At 36.7% G+C, this 26,440-nt stretch overlaps 1 protein-coding gene across 2 annotated transcripts in view; it reads left to right on the forward strand.

The window, feature by feature from the left end:
• Nucleotides 1–26,440, forward strand: part of plxna1a (plexin A1a) — a 220,124-nt gene that overhangs the window by 103,613 nt on the left and 90,071 nt on the right. For both annotated transcript variants that reach the window (XM_037976950.1, XM_017411304.3), the window contains exons 4-9: nucleotides 3,666–3,797; nucleotides 12,834–12,934; nucleotides 14,258–14,381; nucleotides 14,665–14,818; nucleotides 15,687–15,786; nucleotides 23,228–23,342. In XM_037976950.1, the coding sequence (XP_037832878.1) occupies nucleotides 3,666–3,797; nucleotides 12,834–12,934; nucleotides 14,258–14,381; nucleotides 14,665–14,818; nucleotides 15,687–15,786; nucleotides 23,228–23,342 (726 nt within the window). The remainder of the gene's footprint in view (nucleotides 1–3,665; nucleotides 3,798–12,833; nucleotides 12,935–14,257; nucleotides 14,382–14,664; nucleotides 14,819–15,686; nucleotides 15,787–23,227; nucleotides 23,343–26,440) is intronic.

The following is a 26,440-nucleotide window of genomic DNA, read 5'->3' on the forward strand; positions in this document are numbered from 1 at the left end:
TGTGTTTGCATATTTTAGACTTTTAGGATTCCCCATAATTCACCTGCAATACAATTACAACTGAACTGTCTGCAGTATTTTGTGACACAGTTTGGATCTTTTGAATATAATTTGATTTTCAAAATAAAATATTCACGATGACAGTTTTCTTTTTATCACTATTGTTGTGCATTTGTGTTGGAAAGAAAAATAAATTAAAAAAATTTGGCAGCCACTTCTTCACATTAGTGAGACTAGTACACATTAGAAGTGTCCTCACAAGAAAATGATTGTATATCAGCCAGAAAAATAATTACATGGAATAATGTTTAGGATTTTTTGGGCTTGGGATGGTTTTCAAAAGCACAGGTATAGTTACTGACATTTCTGTGTCAGACATGTTTAACTTTGAGAAAGTGCATTAATATAGTTGGACATGTTAGTTTTGGTGGAAATGAGCCTAATCTAAAGATGGAGTAAAGGTTGAGAGAAGGGGAACTGCATGAGTGAGAAAAACAAGATGCGTCTTCAAAGACAAAATGTGAGCCAAAATCTCATTAGGAAGTCACCTTTAACTTCTATTTAGATTCCAACTTCCAACAGTGCCACTTTATGAAGTTGTGTATCATATAACGACATAAAAGTTTGACCTTTAACTGAAAGTTGGACGCAATGATGCATGTCTAAATGTGCTGTCCTCAACCAGGACAAGCAAAATGTCTCTACGCCTTTTTTTTGTACTTAATTTTTGAAAAGAGCATATATTACATGTCTGGGGTATAGATGGAGAGCGGAGCTGTCTTATAAAGAGCAGCATCTCTGCTCTGCTTAATACTTCGTCTTCTCTTAAAATGACTGAAATTTCTTCTTTTTTGTGTTGTAAAACTAATTGATTGGTGAATAATTAGAATGCAAATAGCTGCAATTATGTTCAGTGCACTTGTTGGAGTGGCACTGCTGAGCGAGATAGAAATAGGTATGATTGTCTCGCTTCAAAGAGGTAAACTAATCAGTAAAAAGGCAGTGTTTTAATGACTCATGTGCTTTCAGTAACTTCAAAGCAATACGGTTTATGTTTTTTGTGAGCTAATAATCATCATGGGAGCAGTTACAAAAGCATATTTAATAAGAGCCTTTTAAAGCAGGTAGACACTGTTGTTTGAGCAGAGTTGCTTTCATCTTTTAGGCTGGTTAATAGGAATCAAAAGGCAGGAAACTGGACAGAACTGAAACAAAAAGTTTCAGATGTTCCTTTTCACTTTTTATGGCTTTGAATTTAGTGAACTCATATCACACAAAAAAGACGTGGAAGGTTTTTTTTTTTTGGGGTAGATTCCTTTTGGTATTTTACCTTTTGGTAAATCGATGACATTCATGTGACTCTCTAACATGAAGCTGCAATTTACTGAACCCAAACAAAGTAATACAACAGAGTTTTCTATTTGATTGCAAGATTTCAGTGTAGATTTCCAAGAAGAGTAAATAAAAATGGGATTCCTCGGACTTCCTCTCCCTCTGTTGAAGCCGCCTACTCTATGAGGAGTCTGTGTTTGGACACTCAAACTTCAAGAGAGCAGAGGTCACAGAAGGAGAGCAGGATCCTGCAGGCTAGCAGACAAGATGAAAATTCACAGTCACCTGCCCCAGTCTGCAGTCCCTTCTGTGCTAGCTGACCTGAATCCCCCTCCAACTGCCCTCTGCCCCAAGCTGTAGGGCAGAGCATCCTCTCTGTTCTTACCCCCCCCTTGTTCCATCACAGTCAGTCACTCATCATAAATGATACAGAAGCCCAGGGCATGTAGCAGTCTGAGAATGACTACATAGTGTTTGTGTGTGTTGTTTCTGACAGCAAGAGAGAGAGAAGTCCATCACAACCATAAAAACAAAAGGCACTGAAGGTCACACTCACTTTACGTCGATACAAGTTTCAGTTTGTTTGTGTGTCCTGATATGGAAGTAACATATGAGGCTGCTAAAACAAATGACCTTTGGACGGTAACAACTGGGTTACAGCTGGGCTTCACATGCATACACACACAAACAACAACAAGAAATGCACACATTTTAAAAGTCTGCAAAAGTTTTTTCAGCTTTGTATTTACATTTACAAACACTCTAAGCTATGCACATCGATTTACCAATATCCATAAATTGTGTTTATCTTAACAAAATCTGCATCTTTTAAGCTGAATTGTTAAAACTTGACTGTTAAGCATAAATGCTTCCTCCTCTTAAGTAAGAAAAGTGTGCACAGCGATGAAAGCCTGCCTGCTAATGAACCTTCTGTTTGGAGAAAGATTAAGGAAACTCTGTTAGAGATCTGGCAGATGATAACCAGGAGACGAAAGTGAGGAGAAAAAAAAAGGTGAGTGTAGAAAAACACAGAAGTTTCAGAAGACCACACTGCTGTCAGGTGATGGATGAGCAGATGGAGGCTGAGAAATTAGAAAGAGAAAGATCCACAGGAAACGGAGGGAAGATTTACTCGCTGCTGCAGGAGTAGTGGCCCTCATAACTCTGCAATTTTGCCAGTAGACTCAGCCCTGGCAAACACCACCCAAAAATGCATCATTTAGTCATGCACTGCTGTTACACTCTGGAAGATGTAGCAACATAAAAACTGGTTTTATTTAGAACTCCAGTCATTTTAAGAAATCAATTGAAAGCTCTTGTAGAGAAAAAAGTTATTTAATAAATTTCTCAAGTTTTGCCATTGTTTAAAAATAGCAGGTTTAAATTATGTTTGGAGCATATTTTGATTGATTTACAAGAAAATGTGTTTGCTATACAAAACCAGATATTAGGGCAGTACCAAAGGGAAGTTGATATATTATAAACTGACTAGATTGGAAAATAGCAAAAGGTGCTAAATTGTGTTAAAACCTCAGGCATTTCAAAGATTTCACTTGTAGCATTAGCCAGGTAATAAGGAAAAGCGTATTCTGTTTTTTTTTTTTGTGGATGCTCCCTGCTGTGGGGGGGGGTGCCACAGTGAGCAAACTCACACGGATGATTTGGCAATCGTTTTATACTGCATGCCCTTCCTGATCCAACCTGGGCTCGAACCTGCATCCTCAGGATTACAAGACACCAGCATTGGCCCCAAATCAAGATAAACTATATTTCATTTCAGCAGTCTTTTAGTTTTAAACAAAAAAATACAAAAATAATTAAATGACTAGCATCCATTAAAGAAATGCAAATTGCCCACTGCCCTACAACTTTAGATTATTTGTAAAATTGACTGAGTAATAATCTTTGTTGTGTTAGCTGACATCGGTTAGCTGTGGGAGCAGCCTTGAATTAGATTGACTCCATAACTTAATAAGGTGTAGATGTGTAATAACCAAGAACTTTCTGAAAGTTTAATTAAAATCTGTTCAGTGGTTCAGGAGACATTTTGCTCACTGACAAGTAGGATTGACTCCAGCAGGGAATAATTATGTTTTGGGCAAAGATGTTATGCAATGAGTAGACCTCAGGGAATGACTTCCAGCTACTACCACACCAAATATTAGCACAATATCTGTAAAACTGGCTGAGTTTTTGTGTGTTCTAAGATCTGGTGATAATTGTGAATTAATTATCCATATAATGTGCTGTATCTAATGCTGGGCTGTGACCAAAATTTTTGTTATTCTTTTAACATTGTAATCATGTTGGTGTGTTTCTGTTTGCTCTTCCAGCTCCTGGTAAACTCCATTTCGCAGCCTGCCTTGTTGTATGAGAATGTGGTGGTGAGTGATGGGAACCCAATCCTGAGGGATTTACTCTTCAGTCCAGATCATCAGTTCCTGTATGCCCTAACTGATAAACAGGTGAGAGAGGTGTATACTGTCCATCAACACTCCAATGATTAACAATACATTCAGGCACTGTTAGTCCATTATGCAGCCTATTGATGCCGCTTACAGTCTTGAGTAATTAATGACTGAATATCTGTGGTCATTTATCTATCTTTCACTTTTAGGGATTAATACAGTGATGCATGCTGACCCATGACACACAAACTCATACACATGCATGTTTTTCTGTTACAAAAATATATAAAAAAAACTTCTTCTACATCCAGATTTATTCATATGCTGTCAGACATACTTATCAATACAGCCTTGAGTGCTCATTACAACATGGACACCCCCTTTCAATATGAACAGTTACATTAAGGTTAGAGAGATGGAATACATTAATTTAAAAATGTTTTGTCAATGATGCAACTAAGCAAAGAAGAAGTACTGTCAGAATAAAGTTTTTGTTCAGTAATATTATTTACTGAATATTATTTATTATTTATTTATTTTATATTTCTTTGTCTCAGTCTTCCCATATCCCATGCTGTTATAACCTGGTGTAATGTGTTAAAGCCTACTTCTCTACCATTTGCTGTATGTGTAATCTTTAAATTCATTCATTTATAAGAGTTTGATACTGCAGTCACTACTTTCTCTCCCAAAAGTTTATTACCCTAAAAACAGTTACTAACCTAGATGTGATCACCTTAAATGAGACTTCCCCAGTATGTAGGCAATGTGATGTAATTTACCAGCGATTAGGCTTAATTGACTTCCATGAGTCTAAATGAGAGCAGAGAGGAAGTCGAGTGTAATTGCTCTGAAAGAATGGCATCACTGTTGATGTGACAGGTGAAGAAATGAGGGACTGAATTTCAGGCTGGATAGTCACTGAATCTAAAGTAAAGCCTAAATTTAAAGAAATATCTCCTATGTATTCATGTAAGAGAAGTCCACTCACTGAAAAGCATACATGCTGATTCTGGACACATATTAAAGTAAATATTTGACTTCTAAAGCAGTTTTGTTCTCCAAATAATTTATGTCAACTAAAATCTAACCATGTTATCAGTTAGTATGGCATCAGGTTTATCCTTGCTTGTTTTAGACAACAGAACTCTGCAGCTCCCCAGCTGGATAAAGAAAGGTCATGTTAGGATCATTTTTAGATCCCCCCTTTTAATATCTTGTCATCTGCATTAAATATAATTTCTGTTGCCACCAGAAAGTCTTATTCAATTATTAAAGTTGTTTTATTTTTAATGAGCTGTGATATGTCTGTCCATGTTAGTTCAATGACAGAATAGGGGTCTGACTGCTACTAGGAGAGAAGCCTCCTAGAAACCACAGTGTTTCTTCATCAATGCATTTCAAGGTGTTAATGTTAAATTTTTACTTTGCAAACATGGATGTCACAGATATGTTCCTTAAAAATGCAAACCAGTAGGTGAAAGAAGAAAGGACATATGTGGTTGTAAAAATTCTATAAAATTTTGAAAAACTAGCATTTGCACTTCTTTTAAAATATAGTTCAATGATTGTTTTAGCACATTTTAAAATAGAATAGACACTTTATTGTCCCCATAAGGAAATTGTTTTTCAGTGACTCAACATATAACCTTATCATTAAAAAAACAAATAAATATATTATCTACATACAGACAGAGTAGGGACAGAAAAAAATGATAAAAGCATACAGTTATGTTACAGACAAGATAAAATACATAAACTACACTCAACAGACAATATTAAAAACAACAACAACAAAGATATGCATAAACTAGACATTCCTCTAGAATTCATAACTGCATTCCCAATACAAGTGTTTCACCGATGTCCTCCATATTTAATGTTTTCATGAAAAAAAAATGTTACAATACAATATGTATTATCAAAAAAGAAAACAGTTCTTTAAAAAAATAGTAAAGGAATCAGCTAAAAAAAACCTGCTTTGTTAGGGATTTCAGTTTGTAGAGGAGTTCTACATTATTCAGACTGATACCCAACTGCTTACTGGCAGTGGTGACTATTTTCCTCAGTGTGCTCTGAGCTTCAGTAGAACACAGGGAAAAAAAACCAACAGTAATTGATAAGATGTTTTCCTATGCAATTAGTTATTTTAGATTTGCATTCTGTTCCTTTACGTCATTGCAAAATCAAAAACAACAAAACCCCAACTGCTAAACTAATCAGAGTCATACTAATTTAAAGACGGGATGAGATGGGATGACCATCTTTTTGGAGAGCAGATAATAGCCTTTCACTTTCAGAGTTTCAGTCATGACCAGATTCACAGTTCAGTGAGAAACTGAAGCTGTAAAGAAGACATGGAGAATCGGTTAGAGCTAAGAAGGTGGGAAAAAATAATTGGTTTACATGATATGCTCTGTCATTTCTTTTAACTCATCCAACCTTGTATTTGCAATACTGTTCTGGCTCTACAAGTCTGACTGTCTCTTATAGACCAAGTTTATGGAATAGGTTCTCCTGCAGTCTTGGCTTCACTCACCATAGATAAAGGAAGTTGTATAGCTCACTGCTGGGGTGTGAAGTTGTGCTTCAGTCAAAAAAAGACCCCTTAGGCATGTTATTAAGCCAAATCCCTTGAATCCCTTGAAAGAAGACCCACCGCCTTTTATGTCAGAGTTTTAGACCAAGATCATTGTATGACTGGAAGGGACTGAGTTAAAACCATTTTGGTCAAAACTTGTAAATGATGGCATGCACAATCACATGCGAGATGTTAGCTTACTCATTCATTCAGCTACTATGGAATGTAGGGGTTGCCATAGTGAGTGACCTTGCATGGAAGATTTGGCGGAAGATTTGAAGTGTTTTATACCAGATGCCCTTCCTGATGCAACCTGGGCTTGAACCTGCAGCTTCAGGATTACAAGTCCACAGCACTGACCACTGAGCATCCACAATGCTAAAATTTTAGTAATGTGGGATCATCATATGTCCAAGTAATTGTTGGTACTTGTGACCGATGTTGAAGTATTTTTATTTAAAGTTGTTAAAGTAACTTTTTCCAGCCAACCTTTTGCACTTTAAGCACTATTTTAGACGCAGCAATGGTTGATGTTTGTTGACCCAGGTGATGCGTCTTCCCTCACACTACATTTTTGACCGTTCTCATCATTCATGCTGTAGGCCTTTTGTATCCATATTCTCTGTGATGGTCGCTTTCAGAAGTGAAGCCTACCTTTGTTTTGTTTGTCTTTCTCTTCTCCTCCCATCATCTTCATCCCTCTGTTCCCTTCTTGTCATTGAATAATAGAAATGCCAAGTGATGAGAGTTCAAACATCAAAAAGCCAATTTCCCAGCTTGACAGAGCAATTTACCTTTTCCCATATTCACTAGCACGTAATTAAATGTGGTGGATTGAACAGCAGCATATAGACCACATATCAGTATGGCAGTATAGACTTACATATAAGCTTGCATGCATATAGTGAGAAAACATAAACCTGATTCACTGCGAGCGGAGGGTTTTCGATTAGTGCTCGATAGATTTATACATGCCTCTCTTTGTGTCTTTGCTATACATACACTTTTACTCACACACCCGGCCTCACTGCACTGTGGCTTCTTTTTTTTTTAACTATATGAATCTTTGGATGCCTCCATCTTCTGATATGTTTCTCTCTTATCAGTGATACCTCATTATTTTCTGTGCTCATAAAAATGAACAATGGCACTAAATCAGTTTCATCATGGCTGTTGTTTCGCACTTTCATGTTCAAATGTTCCTAGTCTAATAAAAAAGAAAGCAGGGTGAGATAGATTTTTCATCTTGTCACTGCTTTCTGTTGTTGACGTCACTGAGAGAGGAATATTTCTTTTATTCGGCACATCCCTGTGGATGACATCACCTAATTGCTTTAAAGTGAGTTACTAAGTGGATTACATCTCATAATCTATTGATTTCTTCTGTACCTTTGTACCAAATGACTTACTTTTCATGTTATTACAAGTCTTGCCTTTAACATGCAGCTGTTAGATTATTTTTTTTCTTGCTCCTGTAATAATTAAAGGCCAAACATTCTTTGAGTTAATATATATCACCTGCCAGCTTTTATGCCAGAGTTTTATGTCCAGGAAAGAAACAATGTTGCCACACAATTTGTTATGCTTTGAGTATATGTTGAGAATAATGCTCAGCACCAAATTCCAGCTCAAAATCTTTAGAGGTGGCTGAGTTTTAGCAGTTTTTGTGTTTTCTATGTTCAGCTGGCTCTGGTGGCCATCTTGAATTGGGTTGACTGGAGAAGTCAATCAGTTAATATTAACCCAATGATTACTCTTTAAAAGTTTCATTGGAATCCATTCTGTGGTTCATGAAATATTTTGCTAATGGTACAGACAAACTCACACATTTTACCTTTACTTTTGTCAGTGAGCAATACAGAACTTTTTATTTATTTTATTTTATTTTTTTACACAGTACCACAAATTTAAAGAACCTGTTTTCATTGCTGTTTTGATTCTCGTGTATGTTCTGCACGAAGTCTATGATCCTTTGTTGTAGCGTCATGTCTACATTTGCACTAGTGATCTCAGAGGGCAAGGTCAAGCCTCAGAGCTTGTAAAACAGCTTTGTAAGGCGACCTGATGGCTGCAAACAGCCCCGTCTGTGTGAGAAGGCTCAGAAGCTGGCATGATAGTCTGATGATGTACCTCTGTATTGATTTAGCTATTGTACAGAAATGTACTGTACTGCAGGGTGGAGAAACCTTACCCCTGGCACTGCATCAGAGAGGGTTCATATTAAATTCAGTCAGCATTTACTGCACTTGGAGGTCAGTGTGAAGAGACTGTCATGTGCTCCTTTTAACACAATTTCTTTGGTGTTTGTCCAAGTTACTAAAAATGTTAGCGAAGACATGCAGTGACTGGGAGAATAATGAGGGGATAGACACTGAAATTGCCCTTGTCAGTAAGCCAGTGAAGTGCGTTTCTGATCATTTTGTCTTAGTCTTTTTTATACTGGACCATGTTGAAATTAGTGGCACAAAGGTTTATTGCCTGTAGACACTGTCATTTAAGCAGAGTACAACTGTCGAAATGAATTATTGTTGTCTGTCAGGTCGTCTAGGCTCTTAAGTTTAACACTTTAACTGACATACACTGTCGACTATTAAAATGTAGAACCAGGGTTTTTATTTAAGAAGACAAACAATCCCTGTAACTATGTTGTAGGTGTTTTGAATCAAAATTATACACACTGTAGCCAAGTAAAATCTCAAAGGCAGTTATACAAGTGAAAATAGTAAGGCATTTCTAAAAAATGTCTTCATTGAGTGGGTTAATATATTTACAAAAAAGTACAATGATTCTCATCAGGATGCTTCTTTAAACTGGGTTTTTAGCCTGCATACTTGAATGATCTATCTGCCAAACGCTGTGTCTTGTTCTTAAGTGACACACAAGTAGACACAAACAGGTCTGTCAAAGCAGAGGGATGAGTGATTAGCTGATCAGAGTGTGATTTGTGACACTGTCAGAGAGACAGACAGCGAGTGAGAAAAGTCTTAATGTGGTTGGAAGGGAGCAGTGTGACTTGAGTTTGAAAAGAAAATGGTCAGAAGTAGATTTTAAACTAACTTTGTGTGGGTGTGTAAAGCACACAAAATATTTTGGGTTAATTAGATCCTCTCTGTTTGGAAGTTTCCATGCGTGTTGTTTGAAATACAATTTTGTTTCAAAGGTAGTTTGGAAAATATGCACATTAACACCATTCTTAACTTTCATACTGCATGTGCTAAGTGTTTCAGCAAATTGTAAGCTTCACATGAGCAGATTTTAAAGCTGTATCTTTTTTTGTTATTACAAGGCTGACAGAAAGCAAGTTTTGACCACAAAAGTTATCCTGACCAAAATGCTGGATAACACCCTTGTGAAATTGTTGCACTTCTGTATTTGTCATATTGCAGGATAAAAAAATAAATATTTAGTTGCATTGTAACTGGATTTAAATCTTATTTAGACTTTCTTAGCCCTAATAATAATTGCATTGATTGTGACAGTTTTAAAATAAATTGTGTTCAATTTAGTTGAATTTGAATTAAAGCCATTTCCTTTTTGTGTGCAATGTAAAAATAATATAATCTTTTAGAAGGTTCATTGTGTTGCTTTTCTGTCCTTGGCCTCATTATTTCCTGCCTACACAAAAGGCTGGTGTGTGTATATGTGTGTGCTTGTTAGCAAAATATCATAGGAATCACTGAATGAATTTCAATTAAACTCTCAGGAAGTAATCATTGTATGTGCATTTACAAATTTTGGAGTCAACTTGATTGATGTAGGATAGCGGGCACAGCTAATGAACCTTAGCAAATACAAAAATGTCTGTAACTCAGTCAATCTTACAGATATTGAGCTACACATTGAATTGGTAGTAGCTTAAATTCATCCCCAATACGTCCTTAAAGTGCCAACATGTGCAACATTTTTGTGTAAAACTTTTACATTGAAGGTTGCAGGCGATATACAAGCAACTTTACTTTCACTGATAGTTGGTTTAAATATGACAGTATTGAAATTGATTGCATTTTATGTGACTGAATTTGGGTTGGAGCTGTCTTTTTTTATGTGGGTAATACAGATTTGGTGATCTTTTTGGGAGGTGCAATATTTTCATTTTTCTCTGACTCCCCCCCCACCGTTGTGTCAGTCATTGTTTACAGGTGATTCATGTCAGCACCCAAAGTGTTTTTGGCATGTCTAGCCAAATTTCAAAATTCAAAACATATGAGGGCATAAAAGGACAGGGGAAAAAATATACACTTGATAGAAACAAACAAACAAACAAAAAAAAAAAACATTTCTTATTGACTATAAAATGTCTAAAAGTTAAAAAAAATACAGGATATTAGAACTTGATATTCTACTAGTTCCCACAATTATGTATTCATAAATCATGTGTTTACTGTCCAGCATTCTTTGTCTTAATTGATAAATTTAGGCACATACTTAGTATTGAAATTTGCAGTCTCATGTTTAGGTTATGATCATCTTATGGTCAAATAGTTTACCCCGGTGAGTTACCAAGAATTACATATCTGTGCTCTGTATATGGTAACATAGGCATATTTGTACAGCAATCCTAAAGCTAGGCTTGCTGACAATATAAGCCATCCATCAACCTATTGCACAGTGATAGAATCTTATATTCCTTACCATATTATACAGATGGGACAATTACAGCAAGGCCTATAACTGCAGGTAGCTGAAACCGAAAGGGTCCCATATGTGGAATGAAACATCAGTTGCAATTACATTTGTGTGTCTTTCTCATCTATCCTTCCTCATATTCCTGTTGCCCACCCCCCTGCTTCCATCCCACACCCTCCTCCTTGATCTCATCTGCCACTAGGCAAATTAAGAGCCTCTCTATCATGACCCAAATGAGAGAGGCTCATTTGTAGCTGTTATTTATTCGTAATAAACTCTGCTCATCATCTCCACTTTCTCGTTCCTCCAACATGGCTAAAAAAAAAAAATGCCCGACTTTCAGTGGAGGGTTGTTTTTCATCCACAAACACAGTCCATTATCAGCTGAAAGCAAAAATGAATGGTTAAATGGCCATTTTCTCCTCTATGATCTCATTCTTTTTGTCTTCCTCTACCTCCTATCCTAATTCCCCTGTCTTTTTCCCACCACCTCTCTTCCACTGTCCACAGATGGATGTGTTTCCCTCTGCGGCAGCAAATAGGCCAGGGATGAAAATGCCATATTTAATATAAATAGGTGGTTCTCACTTACTTACAGTTCTCTCACAAGCACAGGCACTCACTATACCTTGCCATCTGAGTAAGACAAAGAGTCTTTGGCTGAGAATCTCCCATTTCCCTTCCCATTATCGCTTTTCTAAAACTCAATAATTGAAGTTTTCCATTGGAATACATCATCTGGCCTGCTATCACAAAGCCGTGTTGAATAAACTTCTCTTCATGGCTATTGTGCTTGAGTGTGGCATGTTTTTTTTTGTTTGTTTGTTTTTTCTTGCCTTTACTCCCTCGCTTGATCGGATAGGCTGTATTAATAACATGGTATTTGTCCAGCCACAAATAATAACAGCAATTTGCTGCCATTTGATGTCTTCTAAACTGCCCATTCCTACTGATGGTTGCATTATAATTCTTTTCATACACAGGTCACTATTACCATGCTATACATTTGCTCTAAGGCATTGGGTCTAACGGTACATTAGACTGACACAGAGAACCCAAGGTCGTGAACACTGTAAATAAAATAAAGGAATTATCGGCATATAGGTGGGGGATTTTCTGTTTGAATCATGCCTCTTCTAGCATGTATTTTTTATTTCATTTCATGGTATGAAACAACTTCATGCCAAATGGTTCTCAGTACAATATGTATATTTTTCCTATAAGTCATGTCCTTTTTAATTTACTTTCCATCATTAGATATTAGCACACTATTGTTGTAGTGATTCTTATGTGGGGTGCTCTATTTTCACAATGAACTTAATGTGTAAATGATGTATCAATAAAAACAGTAAGGTTTACAATCTTCAAAGTCAAGGTTGTTTTTCATGTGGGTTTGCCTCCGCCAGCATTGTTCTTTGTCTCTGATCCTGTATATGATGTTCATCAACACAATATCAAAGCATATTTGTCGAGAAAAGGGTTTCTGGTTTGGAAATCTCAGGGTCTTGTCTCTGATTTTTGCAAATGATGTACGTAGTTCTGTTGGCATCTTCAGATCATGACTTTTAATGCATACTGGGGTAGTTCTCAGCTGATTGGAATGATAGTCAGATATTCTAGGGTAGAAGCCATAGTTCTTAACCAGAAAAACATGAATACTTCAATGGGGATGAGTCTTTGCCTCAAGCGGAGAAGTTCAAGTATCTGGATGTTTTGTTCATGAATGATGGTAGGGTGGAGTGACAGATGGACTAACAGATTCCAAACCAGTACACCTCTGTAGATGATGATTACTTTTTTTTGGTGTATATTTGTTTACAGCAATGCAAACTGTCATCTTGTCCAACAATAACCAGGTATGTCTGTTTTGTTTGGTTTACTTTTAGGTTACACGTGTGCCAGTGGAGAGCTGTGAGCAGTACACTTCCTGTGGAGACTGTCTGGGATCAGGAGACCCTCACTGTGGTTGGTGTGTCCTACATAATGTGTAAGTGCTTACATTGTTCACTGTTTTGTATGTATGTGGTTATTTTTAGCTGCTGTATTGAGTGCAGTGGTTTTGTATTTGTCCCATAAGAGAGACCTGTTTGAGACTGCTTTGCCCCACAGGCATCACCTTATTTAAAAGGCATTTATAACTTCTTTAAAGTCACAGTATGAAACAGTTTTACTTGGTCACTTTTCTTGGATCTTTAATAATGTAATTGGAATCTGAAGTTTGTTTGTTAAAAAAATAGTTTATTGCTTTTCTACTTGAAAGATGCGGCACTATAAATACTCTACATCTTTCAGTCATTTGTGCTTAGCAAAAAGACAAATTGATGCTGCAATTTTATTTTTCCTTATTTGCATACAACTGGCAAGTATAATTTATAAAAAAAAAATAAACAGACATTGTAGGTTACTTAAAATGCTCTTTCTTTCTCTGGCTTTTCTCACAGTAAATTTTTTTTTAACATTTCAAAAAGCATGCATTTCTGTTTTCCAAGAAAACAGTGAATAGAAAAAAAAATTCTGTATAGTTAGTGAGTTCTCACATTAGAGAAATAACCAAGAAAACTAACCAGTCAAGCTAAATGTATCATTACTGTTGTTTGAAAAGAGATCTCCAGAGATCAGTCAAATAAACTTGAAAATGAGAAACCCCTACAATGTAACTCACCTTACTAAATACATGTTGTATTAAAAGCTGATGAATGAGAGAGCGAAGAATTTTTGACCAGCTGGTGTCGATCAGCTAGAACGGTGTCACTGCTCTTTGTGAAGAAAACCCAATTATCTTTTTTGTACTGTAAAATTTTTGTTAAGGCATTTTGATTGACTCAAACCTTGGTTACACATGAACTGCTGTAAATATTTATCCACTATATTGTTATTATCATGCTTTTAATAATGTTGATATTGCAGGTTGCTTCTTTCAGGCTCTACAAAGCTATTAAAAAAGTGCTGAATTGGTTGTCATGACACCATTGAACATGACATATTCCAGTTATTGCTGTGTTCAGTTTTTTAAATGCAGGTTATTCATAAGCAGTTTTTTCTCATTTGCATGCAACTTTGCATGCAATGATGAACTGCCTGAAACTCTAAGATTCTGCTATCAGTATAAAATTGGATGTGTACAACTTTGTAAGAAGAATGCATGTTCACCAACTGATGAGCATGAAAGGCATGCTTATTAAAGAACAAACTGTAGTTTACCTAAACAAGGACAACTAGTAAACACGACCGATTTGAACTAAACAAATCTAAATATATTACTTATGGGTTTGTAACAGTAAAGAGACAGTACTATACTCTCCTTCATTAGATGTTCAAGGAGGGATCACTGCGAGCGAGCAGAGGAGGCTCAACGTTTCACCACCAGAGTGGAGCAGTGTGTTCATCTTTCTGTCCATCCGGAGACCATCTCAGTAACCATGTCAGAAGTGCAGGTATAGTGTTGTCAAATCTTATCATATAACATGTTTTGTATTGTATTTGTTGTGTATTTGTGTGATATGAGAAGTATAAAAAGAGACATGGACAGGGAAAGTGATATAAAATGATATTAAATGAAACTTGTCATGGCAAACAATCACTTTTAGCTCTAGCTGAAAAGTGTGTTGTGAGGCACATATCTGAGCAGGATTCTTTGCTATGGGGCATCAGTAATGAAATTTATTGATTTAAATTTCTGCTGTACCTCATCTTTCTGCTTTCTGTCCTCCTTCCTAGTTGGTGCTTCAGGCACAGAATGTGCCCAGTCTGTCTGCAGGAGTAAACTGCTCCTTCGAGGACTTTGTAGAGACAGAGGCCCGCATCTACAGTGGACGGATCTTCTGCCTGTCTCCCTCCACAAAAGATGTTGCACCCATCACACGTGACCAAGGTAAGCTCATAAAATCAGAAAACTTACTGGAAAGAAAATCCTATTTAAACAAAGTATAAGTAAGAAAAAGGACAAAGTTTTTAATGATGTATTATATCTGAACATCATTAACTATAATTATATTTTTTACTATAGATGTTTATATTTCACAATTTCCTTTTTCACATTTTTTATTTCTACTAAAGTAATTTATCTTATATTTATGGTGTTAAACTCAGTTACACAAACTAGCAACACATAAAGAGACAAAAGTCACTCTCAGCATCTGCATTATAGAAGATCATAAACATTTCAGGTATGTGATGTAAGCAAATAAATAACCATAGCCACCAATTAGGTTATGTGCTGTGGTTGGATATCACAATTTAAGGACTTATCACTCTCCATCTTTAGTTCTACCAACATCATATTGGTTTGTGTATCTTCCTCTTGTTCATTTGGTAACCCCATCTGTAACTCAAAGTACTCTTGCATATGTAATGTTCAATTTAAAGTCCTAAAATATTTTATAGGGATGTATTTCATAGAAAATTATTGACAATAATAGGCACTGGTCTATAGAGATTCATGAGGTTTAGAACGAGCCTCAAGTGAGTATTTAAGCAGCTATATTTTTTGTACTGTACTTTATGTTTATCTTGCATAACTTAAAGTTGGTCTTTATTTCAGGTTTTCAGAGCGGCAGTTATGTTTGATTTAGCTCCTTCCAGGTGGGGAGGAAGTCTATACTCCCTGGAATTTGGACATAACCTTCAAGTTATGCCAATGAAATAACCTTAATTTATGACCAGTTCCATTATATAAAGAAGAATAAAAAAATAAAACTCCATCATAACTCTTTTATTTTTTTATGTGTGTCTCCTTGTAGGTGATCAGCGCATAATAAGGTTGTATCTGAAGTCAAAAGAGACAGGAAAGAAGTTCGCCAGCGTTTTGTTCATCTTTTACAACTGCAGCGTCCACCAATCGTAAGTTATGTTTATATGTATGAAAGTGAGCAAAAACAAACTATGTATTGCAGTTTAAATTGTTCTCAAGCTTTTTATTAAAGTAAAGGACACATACAGCACAATCTTTCTGCTGCACTAAACTCCAGTCTTTAGTCCACATCATCAGAAAAAAACGGGAATGATCTGTTTTCACTCGCTTCAGCTTCATTTTTACGGGACTGACTAGCTAGCAACATCCTTCTTTAGACAATTACACTTTGAACACGTTAGGTGGGCTGTTAGGGAAGATACCGTCATTAAGAAGCAGCGCGACTGATGTCTGTGCAAGGTGGAGCGGGATGTACACTAGTATTTATTTTTTTATTCTGGTATTTATTCTCTGATTAATGCACTGCATGCCATGCCATCAGTTTACCCTTTGCGTGCCGTCTGTGGCACGAGTGCCCAGGGTTGCCGACCCATAATCTAAGAACTGTTCAACAGACACAGTAATATGCAGTAAGTGATGTTTGTATGTGCTTCCTTACCAAAAGTTCAAAAACATTGGCCTGCATGTAGCTTAATAATGGAGAATAGTGAAAATGGTGTGTAACCTTTGCTTGTTTAGTATTCAGTGTATTGGAGCTTTTAACAAATCAATTAGTTAATTAAATCTCAGGCAATGAAGTGACTACTGGTGAGTGAAATAATAAATCAATTCCTATCCATGCAAGACCTGGTAGAGCAACCAAGCTTAGGATACTAAAACACATAATTCATGGTTTTTGGAATTGATTTATCCACAATATAAATTAAAAAAAATACTTTTTTTTTTGTCCTAGTTTGAACTCTTATTCTGTTTTGTTGCATGTGTTGATTATTGAAGGTGGAGTAGTTGGTCAGACTAATAAACACATGTTAAAACCAAAACCAATATTATTTAATTTTTTAGATGATTACTGGTATAACTCGAGATCTTAACAATGAGTTCTTCTGGTTTATAGGAATTAAACAATTGACACTTTGAATTAAACTGATAGGTAGGAGATGATTAGTAAAATGTCACTTTTTAAAGACAGTACAACAGTATAATATTTGGACCAACATGATTGATTGCTGTGAGGGCAATTCATCTCATATAACAGTTTGGGTTTTAGTTGGTTCCCTTGCTAACATTAGTCCAAGCAGCTAAAGAGCAATTACCAGAGTTCATATCATCACACTGTGTGCGCTAATAAAATTTGACAACAAGCAACAGTTGAAAAACTACTGTCATCTCCTTTGTAGCATTTCTAATCTCCCAAAATGACAGCCTGAAATAACTATGACAAGATCTTACCAGTAACAGCTCTTGTGTTAATTTATTTATGGCTTGCCTTCTTTTGTTGCCTTTGAGATTCAACTGATGCCCTTTTAATAATGCCATCTTGTTGCACTTTGTTTCCCCTTTTGCATCTGTAGGTGTAAAATTTGTGCTTCTTTGCAAAAGCCTATGTGGTCACAGAAAATTATTTATTTCTATTCACATTTGTCGGGTAGAATTTCATCCAAACTTGCACAAACAAAGAGGGGGCAGTCTTGTTAAAGCAACAGAGCAGAAGTGGGGTAAACCAAATAATGAATGAAGAATGTGATCCTGATTGTCTTGTTAAATAAAGGTTAAATGAAAATAAATAAAATGTCATTCACTTAATGACTCTTGGCTCCCTTGGTGAAGTCACTGAGTGTGATTCACTGCTTTGAGGTTTGCTCACTCCTGCTCTTCCACCTGGCACAGACTCACGCCTCACATTAAGGTACCTGGAGTCTGTGTGGAGACACTTAACAATGCATCTGCAGGACACTTAAAGTGGATTTCTGCTACACTTACCAAGTATCAGTCGGTAAATGCACCACTGCATGTAGGTTAGATTTTTTAACGTCTGACTCAATTGTAGAATTACAAGCATTATTGCAACTAGTATAATAGTGTAAAATTCATTTTTTCTTGACACATTTTTTACCTCACTACTCTAAAGGCCACATTTTCCATGTTTTCTTTCATCCGTCTTTTTTTTCCTCTTTTGTTTTGTGTATCTTTTACCTCTGTCATCTCACACTTTGCCCATCTCTCTGTCCCCTGGTTCTAACCCCTCTTAGCCCTCTCCACCTCCTCCCCTACGTCACTTTTTTTCTTTCCACTCACTTGTTCATCAAGCCCATTTTCTGCTTGCATTCTGCTCTTGGCCCTGCATATATCTGCATAGTAATAGGACATTAATTAGTTCTAGCCAGTGTGCATGTGTAGAGATGGTCATAATGGAGTGGTCTAGGAGAGGCTCACCTGGGCCACTTGTTTCGAAGCCTAGGTCTCTTTTGTTGATGTGTATGTGCATATGTGTGTGTATGTGTGTTTTTCAAGAGTTAAAAAAATATGCTGGAAGTATTAAAGTGACTGCAAAACAGAGTACATTAGTGACTATTTGCATGTATTTGTGTGTATGCTTTACATGTTTACTCATTTGTGTGTGGGTTTGTGTTTCTTGCGTATCTGATTTGCCAGCCCACCCGAGCCTTTTTTCTTTGCTACGTAAATACAGCTTTTCTGGCCCCCCTAGGAGCCCAAGGGACCATAAAACTACAGTGCAGTTATTACAGAAGCAACCATAACGTAAACCTACATATTACACACCACTCCCTTTTCATTATTACCTTTCACATCTAAATCTTTGACCCTGCCTGTAGGTAGCCGGGCACAGGAGTAGCAGCGTTCAACGACTAATAATGGAGCTATCCTCATGGGTGTGGTGGGCGAGTAAAAGCACAGCAGACTGAGAAACACATGGGCATACAGTATCTGCACAGATGCTCAAGCCGAACAGCCTGAAGGCAGGACCCAGACAGGCTTGTGTAGAACTTCACACAGCCTCGTGTAACATGCTGGAAGGTGCGTGCATGCAGCACCAGCATCACCAGCCGCACAGATACTTTAAGCAAACGCACAAACAGGTGCTTTCACAGTCAGAGGGAGCACACAGAGACAGAAGGCACAGACTTGGCACAGTAAATTACGCTGAGAGCTATTTACATACGCTTTTACAATATTAGAAATTTGCATTAAAAAAGAGATTTGGAATAGTTTAATTGAGCATGCGAGAGGAGGAATAATGCATCTTTAAAGAGGGGGATTGAAGCACACAGGAGGTAGAGCGCTGAAGGGAAGAGTGGAACATTGAAGAAAACTCACATTCACTGAGTCCTGGAGAGGCATGAAGAGGGAAAGAGAGATATAACGCAGTGTTAGCAAACAAGACCGAGATTGTGCCCATTGTGTCAGGAATAATACGTCCCACACAGCTAAAAGGTTAGCGCCCCAGCTTCAGTCCACCATGACCATTACAATATGAAAGGGCTGAAATCCATGCAGTGAAAAGAGGTACTCAGTGAAAGGGATCAGCCCACACTCCAGCCCCTCAGGAACGCCTTTCATTTCCAGACGATACCTCAACCTTCCCTTACCTTGTTGATCCATCAATGACTCCTGGAATTATTCGTACAGGGACCATTTTAAACTTGTGCTTCTTTGTGATGACACAGCTATGAGTTGAATTTTGTGGCAATGCTCTTAATTCTAATTTTCAGTGAATATGATCTTATTTAATTAAACTGAGAGTTGAGACTCACAGATTGACTGCTTTTGGACATTGTCGTGACAAGATCCAATATCATCGAGTAATGAGTCTGAGCCCTCCCACTGGGATTCTAAACTTCTCATTTGGCTCTTGTGCTGCCTAACCTAATGATGTATGTAGCATTTTATTGCTGCTTATTTTGTAGTTTTACTAAATAAAACACAAAGGGGATTTTTTTTTTGTAAATCAAGCTGAACAGCCAGCCTTCTGCGCTCTAACCACATGAGACTGGCATATTTGTGGAAGATTTTTTTTGAGAGAGGTTTTAATTAAAATCACAAAAGGACTGTGGCTGTCTCTCAAACTGATAAAATCATTAAAATTTTAAACCTTGCGTCTCAAATTGATTCTTTTTTGGTTAAGGCCAACACATTCTAACATGTTTTGATAGGCTTTAGATATAAGGCTAACCTCCTAATTAAGAAAGAATTGCAGCTCAATTTGTGACTTCATCAACACTGACCAGAATTAATTGATGATGCGATCTCTCACTCCCTTCCTATGCTTGTGCCAGGGCCTTTGCTTGCATATGAACAGCTTTGTTCCATCGATCCAGCCTCACAAGAACAAAAGCTTGAAGAAGATGAAAAGGTGTTTGACCTAGCTCTGTTGCTATAGGCCTTGCTAAATAGCAGGGGATTTTATTGACTACGTTGCAGCAGCGCAGCCACTTACCCCAAGCCAGTTGTCCAGGCATTGACATCTCTACTGTAAGACAAGTCTCTACTGCCCAGGTGACCCGGAGGAATGCTTCCCTGTCAATGTGGGTGACAGCTTGTGTGTATAAGTTTGTCTCAGCCTGTGAGTGTGTGTTTTTGTCACCGTGAGTGTGCATAACATTCCTGTGAATGTGCATGCACGCATCCCTGCAACAAGAAATCAATAAACCCTGGGGTTAATAGTAAGGAGGAACTGACTCACGAGCTCGACTAACAAACATTGGACTGTTAGCATAACCTCAGTCCACCCTTCTCCCTGTGGAAATCCACTGACATTGATTATAAACCTCAGCCTGCAATTCAGTCTAGTCTCACTAGCTTATCTCTGACTATGTAAAGCCTCTACCATCAGTCCATCACTCTAGTGCAAGCAATTTAGGAGTTAACCCTCCAAAATCTGAATAAACCAAGGACAGAGATGGAGACGGTGCAAGGATTAGACTGAAATTCAATTTGAAGTCTTTCTGGCAGCAGGCTGGCTAAGCAATTGTCCTCCAGTTTGGAGGAGTTGAGTTTAAAACCCCACTGTGGCTCATTAGTGTGAAGTTTTCAAACTAAACCTGTCAAAGATCACTTGTCAATCATGCAGTAAGTATAATATTATGTTTAATTTCCCTTTAACTCCCTTTAATCCTTTTCTTTGGATTCCCTTTACCTCTACTGCAACAATGGGTTTTTAAGTTACCAATAGAGCTAATGTTTTCAAAACATTAGAAAGTTCTTTTCTTTTATTAGCTTTTCTTTTTAGGTTTTACTAAGAGGGCCACATTTGAACAGGAGAACATTTTTGCGGATTTCACACAGACAAAATCAAAGGATAGCAGTGTGTATTTGTCTGAATAGTATTGTGAAGTTCTCAGCTGGGCTAGATTTAACTCTGATCAGAGATGCAGACTTTCAGGATTCAGTACTTTAAGTTGTATAAAGACAATTTTTATTCAAATTGATAACATTAAAATTATCAGTTCAGTTCAAAGGAGGGGCTGCTTGTTTTGAGGTTTTCAGATTTACTTTTGTCATTTCTTTTTCACATTTTTTTTGTTTTGTTTATTATTTTTTGGTAATTGAATGACCATTTTAGTCTTGAATGCAAATCAAATACTTTGTAAAATTCCTAAATGTCATCGTAAAAAACAGACTCTAATTTAAAAAAAAGGTTGTATCTGTAATTGATTGAAAGCCTTAGTGTAAACTTTATGCACAGCTAGCATACATCTGATAGCAACAAGACTTTTTGTTAATGAAACATGTAGAAAGTCAAACATTCTCCACCAGCTCAATCAGAAAACTGCATAAAACCTCCCCACTGTAGATTGAACTTTATTGTAAAAATAGAGATCTTCAAGAGGTTTTGTCTCATTTCTGGGTAGTTCTGAAACATGACCAACATAAGAAAATACCTCTCACCCACTTAAAACACATTAAACAACCCTAAACAAATTGCAAACTGTTAAATCAAATATAATAAATGATTTTCTGAGCTATATCAGTTGGAGTTTACTCCTGTAGTTTTCCTAAATTATTGATATAAAATTGTGAAATGTGGGTGCGCACTCAGTGTGATATCTTTGTATTTATTTTTATTTTTTTTAAGTATATAACTGAGTGTGCAAGTGCTGATTGTGTTTAATGACTATTGTTTCTGCTAAATGACCAAAGGTTACAAATGAGCCCCCTTGTTTGTTCACATGTTGGATAATTTGCAGAAAACAATGAAATATGTGAGCAAACAAAGACTTTGATCAAAACTTTTTGTTTAGTATTATAAACTGAGGAACTGCTGACAGTAAACTTCTGACATTAAGCAACCATAAAAGCTAAACTAGCCATTGCATTTGTGGACAATGTTTCCTTCTATTCCATCATTTTGGTCCCAGTGATATCCTTGTTTTTGTCTGTAATCCATGATTGAATGTGTATATATTCATTTTGCCTCCTCAACTCTGAATGAATAAAAATGACAAAAAAATTGTTATATAAAACCAGGCTTATCTTGGTCTGCCAGCTTAGTTCTCTCTAAGCCTCCAAGCATGGAGAATAAGAAGGAAGGAGTGCTGCTTTGACTGTGACTGCTCTCCCTCTCAGCTGTTTTCAGCAGCCGCCTTGGCCTTGCTGACAGCTGAAATAAAATCCTAATGCAAGAGGCCATAGCTACACTTGTCATTCCAACGTGATTTCTAGAGATTTAGTCATAAACATTTGATGTGTGCGACTGTGTTGATGCATGTCTATGCTCAGGCTGTCATAGTATGATTTACACCCCCAAGTTGAAGGTTTCTGTTTGATCTGTTTCCCACTTCTCTTAATTTTGTTGACAACAGTTCTCTCTGAACATATTGTGCATAATCGAGAATAAGTTGTCAGTGTAGCTGGGGTGCCTTTAATACAAATATGATCATTATTATTTTTTGTGTCAATTTTGTCAATTGTATTGGAGCACTGTAAATGTGTAGACTGTGATTTTTTTCAATACAGTGCAGGTCATGATTCAACCTTGTCCATTGCTAATTTTTCAGTGTAGAAGTTAGTTTTATTTAATTTTCTTTGAAAATATTTAGCAACATTTTGTAAATACAAAAGACAAGCAAAAGTATAATTAATACTGCCACTGGCCTTGTGACAGGAGTTGAGGAAACTTTTGCACTGACTAAACGGGCTGATCAGGTGAACTGATACATTTTCAGCCTCAGCACTATTAGCATATCCACAGTTTATGCTTAGAGCACAACACGGACAGTGTTTAGTTGAGAAAACAACGCTAAATTAAAATGGTTCCATGCAAAAGTATAGAGGCTTAATATTAGCTAATGTAGCATTCTTTCACATCACTATATTGTTTTTGAGAAAAAAGTTGTTTTATAAGCCTGAAAAACAAAAAAAGGCATTTGTTTGGCTAGCAATTAGCCTAGCCTGGATAAAGACTTTTTTTCTCTATCACAACTGATGGGGTACTATTGAAAACTATTTGATAGAATGTAACTTCAAAAATGATTAAACTACCCATTTAATCAAACAAGAGTCACTTCTGTCTGTTGTTGCTTTAAGGATGTAACCCACTAACCTTTCTTTCTCATTCTGCTTTGCTTCCAGGTGCCTGTCTTGTGTTAATGCCAACTTCCCCTGCCACTGGTGCAAATATCGCCACATGTGCACACAGGATGCCAGCGACTGCTCCTTCCAGGAGGGACGAGTCAACACTTCGCAGGTGAGGGGCTGAGTACGCTCACAAACTTAGAAACACTGAAGAGCATATAAGTACTCCACAAAAAACACAAAGATTCCAAAAAAGTCGTGTAAAGTAACATGTGAAGACATTCATGAGGATATATGCCATGCACAAATACAAATACACATGCGAGTATGTCTGGCTGCATAGTAATCCAAGGGTGCAGCTGGGTCCTGTACAGCATCTGACTGTTTGTATGGGAGTGGATGAATGAGTGCTGCTGTGAGTGGCCCAGCAGCAGCTGTTGCACTCTAAGGAGCACTAGATTTATTCACTTATAAACAAGATGGAGTGAATGAGTATGCAAATGGAAGCATCCAAATGTTATATTTGCATGAAAACCCATATCCTCTTATGAGCTGACAAGCTTTTACATACCCTGTCTTTGTCCATCTCTAATTCCCCATGCAATAATACCAAAAGTTACTACAGGTTGTATTTAACAATATTTATCTTTATCCTTTGTCTTTAATTTTAATTTTGAATTAAGAAAGGTGACTAATTAACTCTAAACATTTTGCCTTATTCTTCTTTACTTTATTTTTGTTTCCTTTACTATTTCTTATTTCTTTTGCACTTTTTTATAGACAAGCAATTGTTTTGTGCATCATAGGCGCAAACACACTTAACTGTTCTCCTTTGCTGGTTTTCTTGTGTTTTTTGTTTGAGTTTTTTTCACTCGCTTAATCTATCTTTAAAAACAAATAAAACCTGAAATTATGAAACAGTTTAATCATAATACAAATATGTAACTTGGAAATCAAGTAGGCATGTGTGTGTGTTTACATGCAAGTTTCTGTATACTTTTGGAATTTCCTGTTTTTGTTTTTAGTATGTTTTTTATGTGTCTGAGGCTACAGAATATACTGTATCTGTAGGCATGTCTATAAACCATGCCAAAGGAGTGAAATAAGTATAAGAATTTGTCTATGATATATTTTTTGAGTGCTTAGAAGAGTTCAAAGAGAAGAACGAAAAAAAAGAATAAAAAAAAAGAATGAACTTATGAAGGACATCTAATTTGTGAACAGTTCAGCCTGACATCTGTCAGTTTATTTTAAAAGCTACATCAATTCACTGATTACTTTTTTGTTGTCTGCTTTTTTTTTCCCTAAAGTCTCATTCTTTGAATGTAGATGTTGCCATGGTTACCAAGACACTTTGAATGTCAGGAGGGGTTTGTTGAATTTTAATAGACACAGACAGTCATACTTGTGCCACATTCTTTCATGGATTATTGTTATTGACACAGCAGGCATTGATGAGCGCTTCAGGCTTCAGATGCATGCATGCATTTGGATGTATCACTATGATTTTTTTCTGTCATTGAATAGGTACTATTTTGCAGCTGTGCATATGCTCACCTTGGCCAACAACAGTAGTTTTGTTACACATTTATCTCTTCTAGTCTCGATTTTGTTCCAATTTGCCAGTTCGTAGCCCCTGCTGAAGGCAATATTGCCCATCACTGCTGCCTGAAAAAGTTTCCCCCTGTGTCATTAGCAGTCAGTTGCCAAAGTGATTGAATTCACACTACACTGGTTATATTCCCAAAGGCATTTGTCATATTTCTTGAGGCTGACTTCACTTCATATCTGATAAAACTCATCGCATCTGTGAATATGCGGCATTGGTAAACCACAAAATATCACTTTTTTCTTCCTTGAGCGTGTTAACAGATAACTAGTTTTTTGCCCTTTTAAGGTAAGTATAATTCTCTACTGTCACTTCCTGGATTTGTAAATATATATAAATCTGCTCTTTTGTGACAGCAGATAAACAGAGAAGCACATTAGGGGCGACCAGGCAGAAAATTGCCAGAGTCGGAGAAACACTTGAGAAGGCCATCAACAGAAAGGCATATAAACACAAACAATGAGAGAAACAAACACCAGTGCAAACAAACACAGAGACAAACAAATTTGCCATGCTCCAATGAATCCCAGCATTGGGCTGGTAAAGCCGGCTGGGCCAAGGCTTGGCCCTTGGGGTGGGTTCAGATGACTTCATTTAGATTCAGGGAAATAGGAAAAATAGGAGAATATTAAAAACCAGTGAAAAATGTAATAGAAAAACAGGTTTGTTTGCATTTTCTTTTTCATTTCTGTCTACAAGGCTCCCTGCTTATTCTGTTACTGATTGCATTCTGGCTGCTTGTTAATTAAGGCGTTCATTCATTTTGTATGTTGTAGCTTTTCACTTAGCATATTTCATGTCCCACAAATGATTTAATGCAGTACAGGATTGACGGCAAAAACAAAGTGGCTGCCAAATATCCTCCCTTGATATGAGCTTTGAAGGGACGGGACTTAGTTTTGTTTTTGTGTGTGTGTGTCTATTTGTATTGTGCTATAAACAGCAGCAATTCCATTAATAGTTTTAATCTGTGAGGCTGGTTCTTAATTATAACTTCATGTTGCTCTTTTTTTCTTATTGGATACATTAGAAATAGGTTTAAAACACAAAAGTAAAACATTTATCATATTGTGAGAAATTTGGGGAATTAAAAAGTACTTTTGTTCCAATAACTTGTTCATGATGCAAAGAGAATTTGCTTATTTGATAGCCTTGTAATGGTCACTCTACCATGTTAAGTTTGGTATCCAAATAGAAAATTAAAACAAGTGGTCTGTAGCTGTGATCATTTTTTAAAGTTTGAGAATGTTCTGATTTATTCAATAAACCACTTTGCAGGAGTCTGCTAAACCATAGTGCTTACTTCTGTTCTTTATTGTTGCCTTTTTAATGCAGTGGTATTTTTTGTCCAAACAAGTTGTAAGACACCATTTTTAAAGTTTGTGTGTTTCAGCACTAACAGGATTGAAGATGGTGATTTTAGTCCCCCTTCTTATTGTTTGCTTTTGCTTTTTTCTCTTTACTTATTCATGTTTTTTTTTGTTTTAAATTGTAGCATGGAGATGCATATTTCTCTCAGCTTGATGTATTCATTAAAACAGTGCCTGAGTGAAGTCATCCGAATCTGTCAAAAGAAGTGCTCATTACGAGCCAGAGCTTGTTCTACATCAGCCACTCTGAAACAGTTTAGTTAACCATTGAGGCATTGACCTTTTCAAAAT

This window comes from Kryptolebias marmoratus, linkage group LG8 (genome assembly GCF_001649575.2).
Source record: "Kryptolebias marmoratus isolate JLee-2015 linkage group LG8, ASM164957v2, whole genome shotgun sequence".
Lineage (NCBI taxonomy): Eukaryota > Metazoa > Chordata > Actinopteri > Cyprinodontiformes > Rivulidae > Kryptolebias > Kryptolebias marmoratus.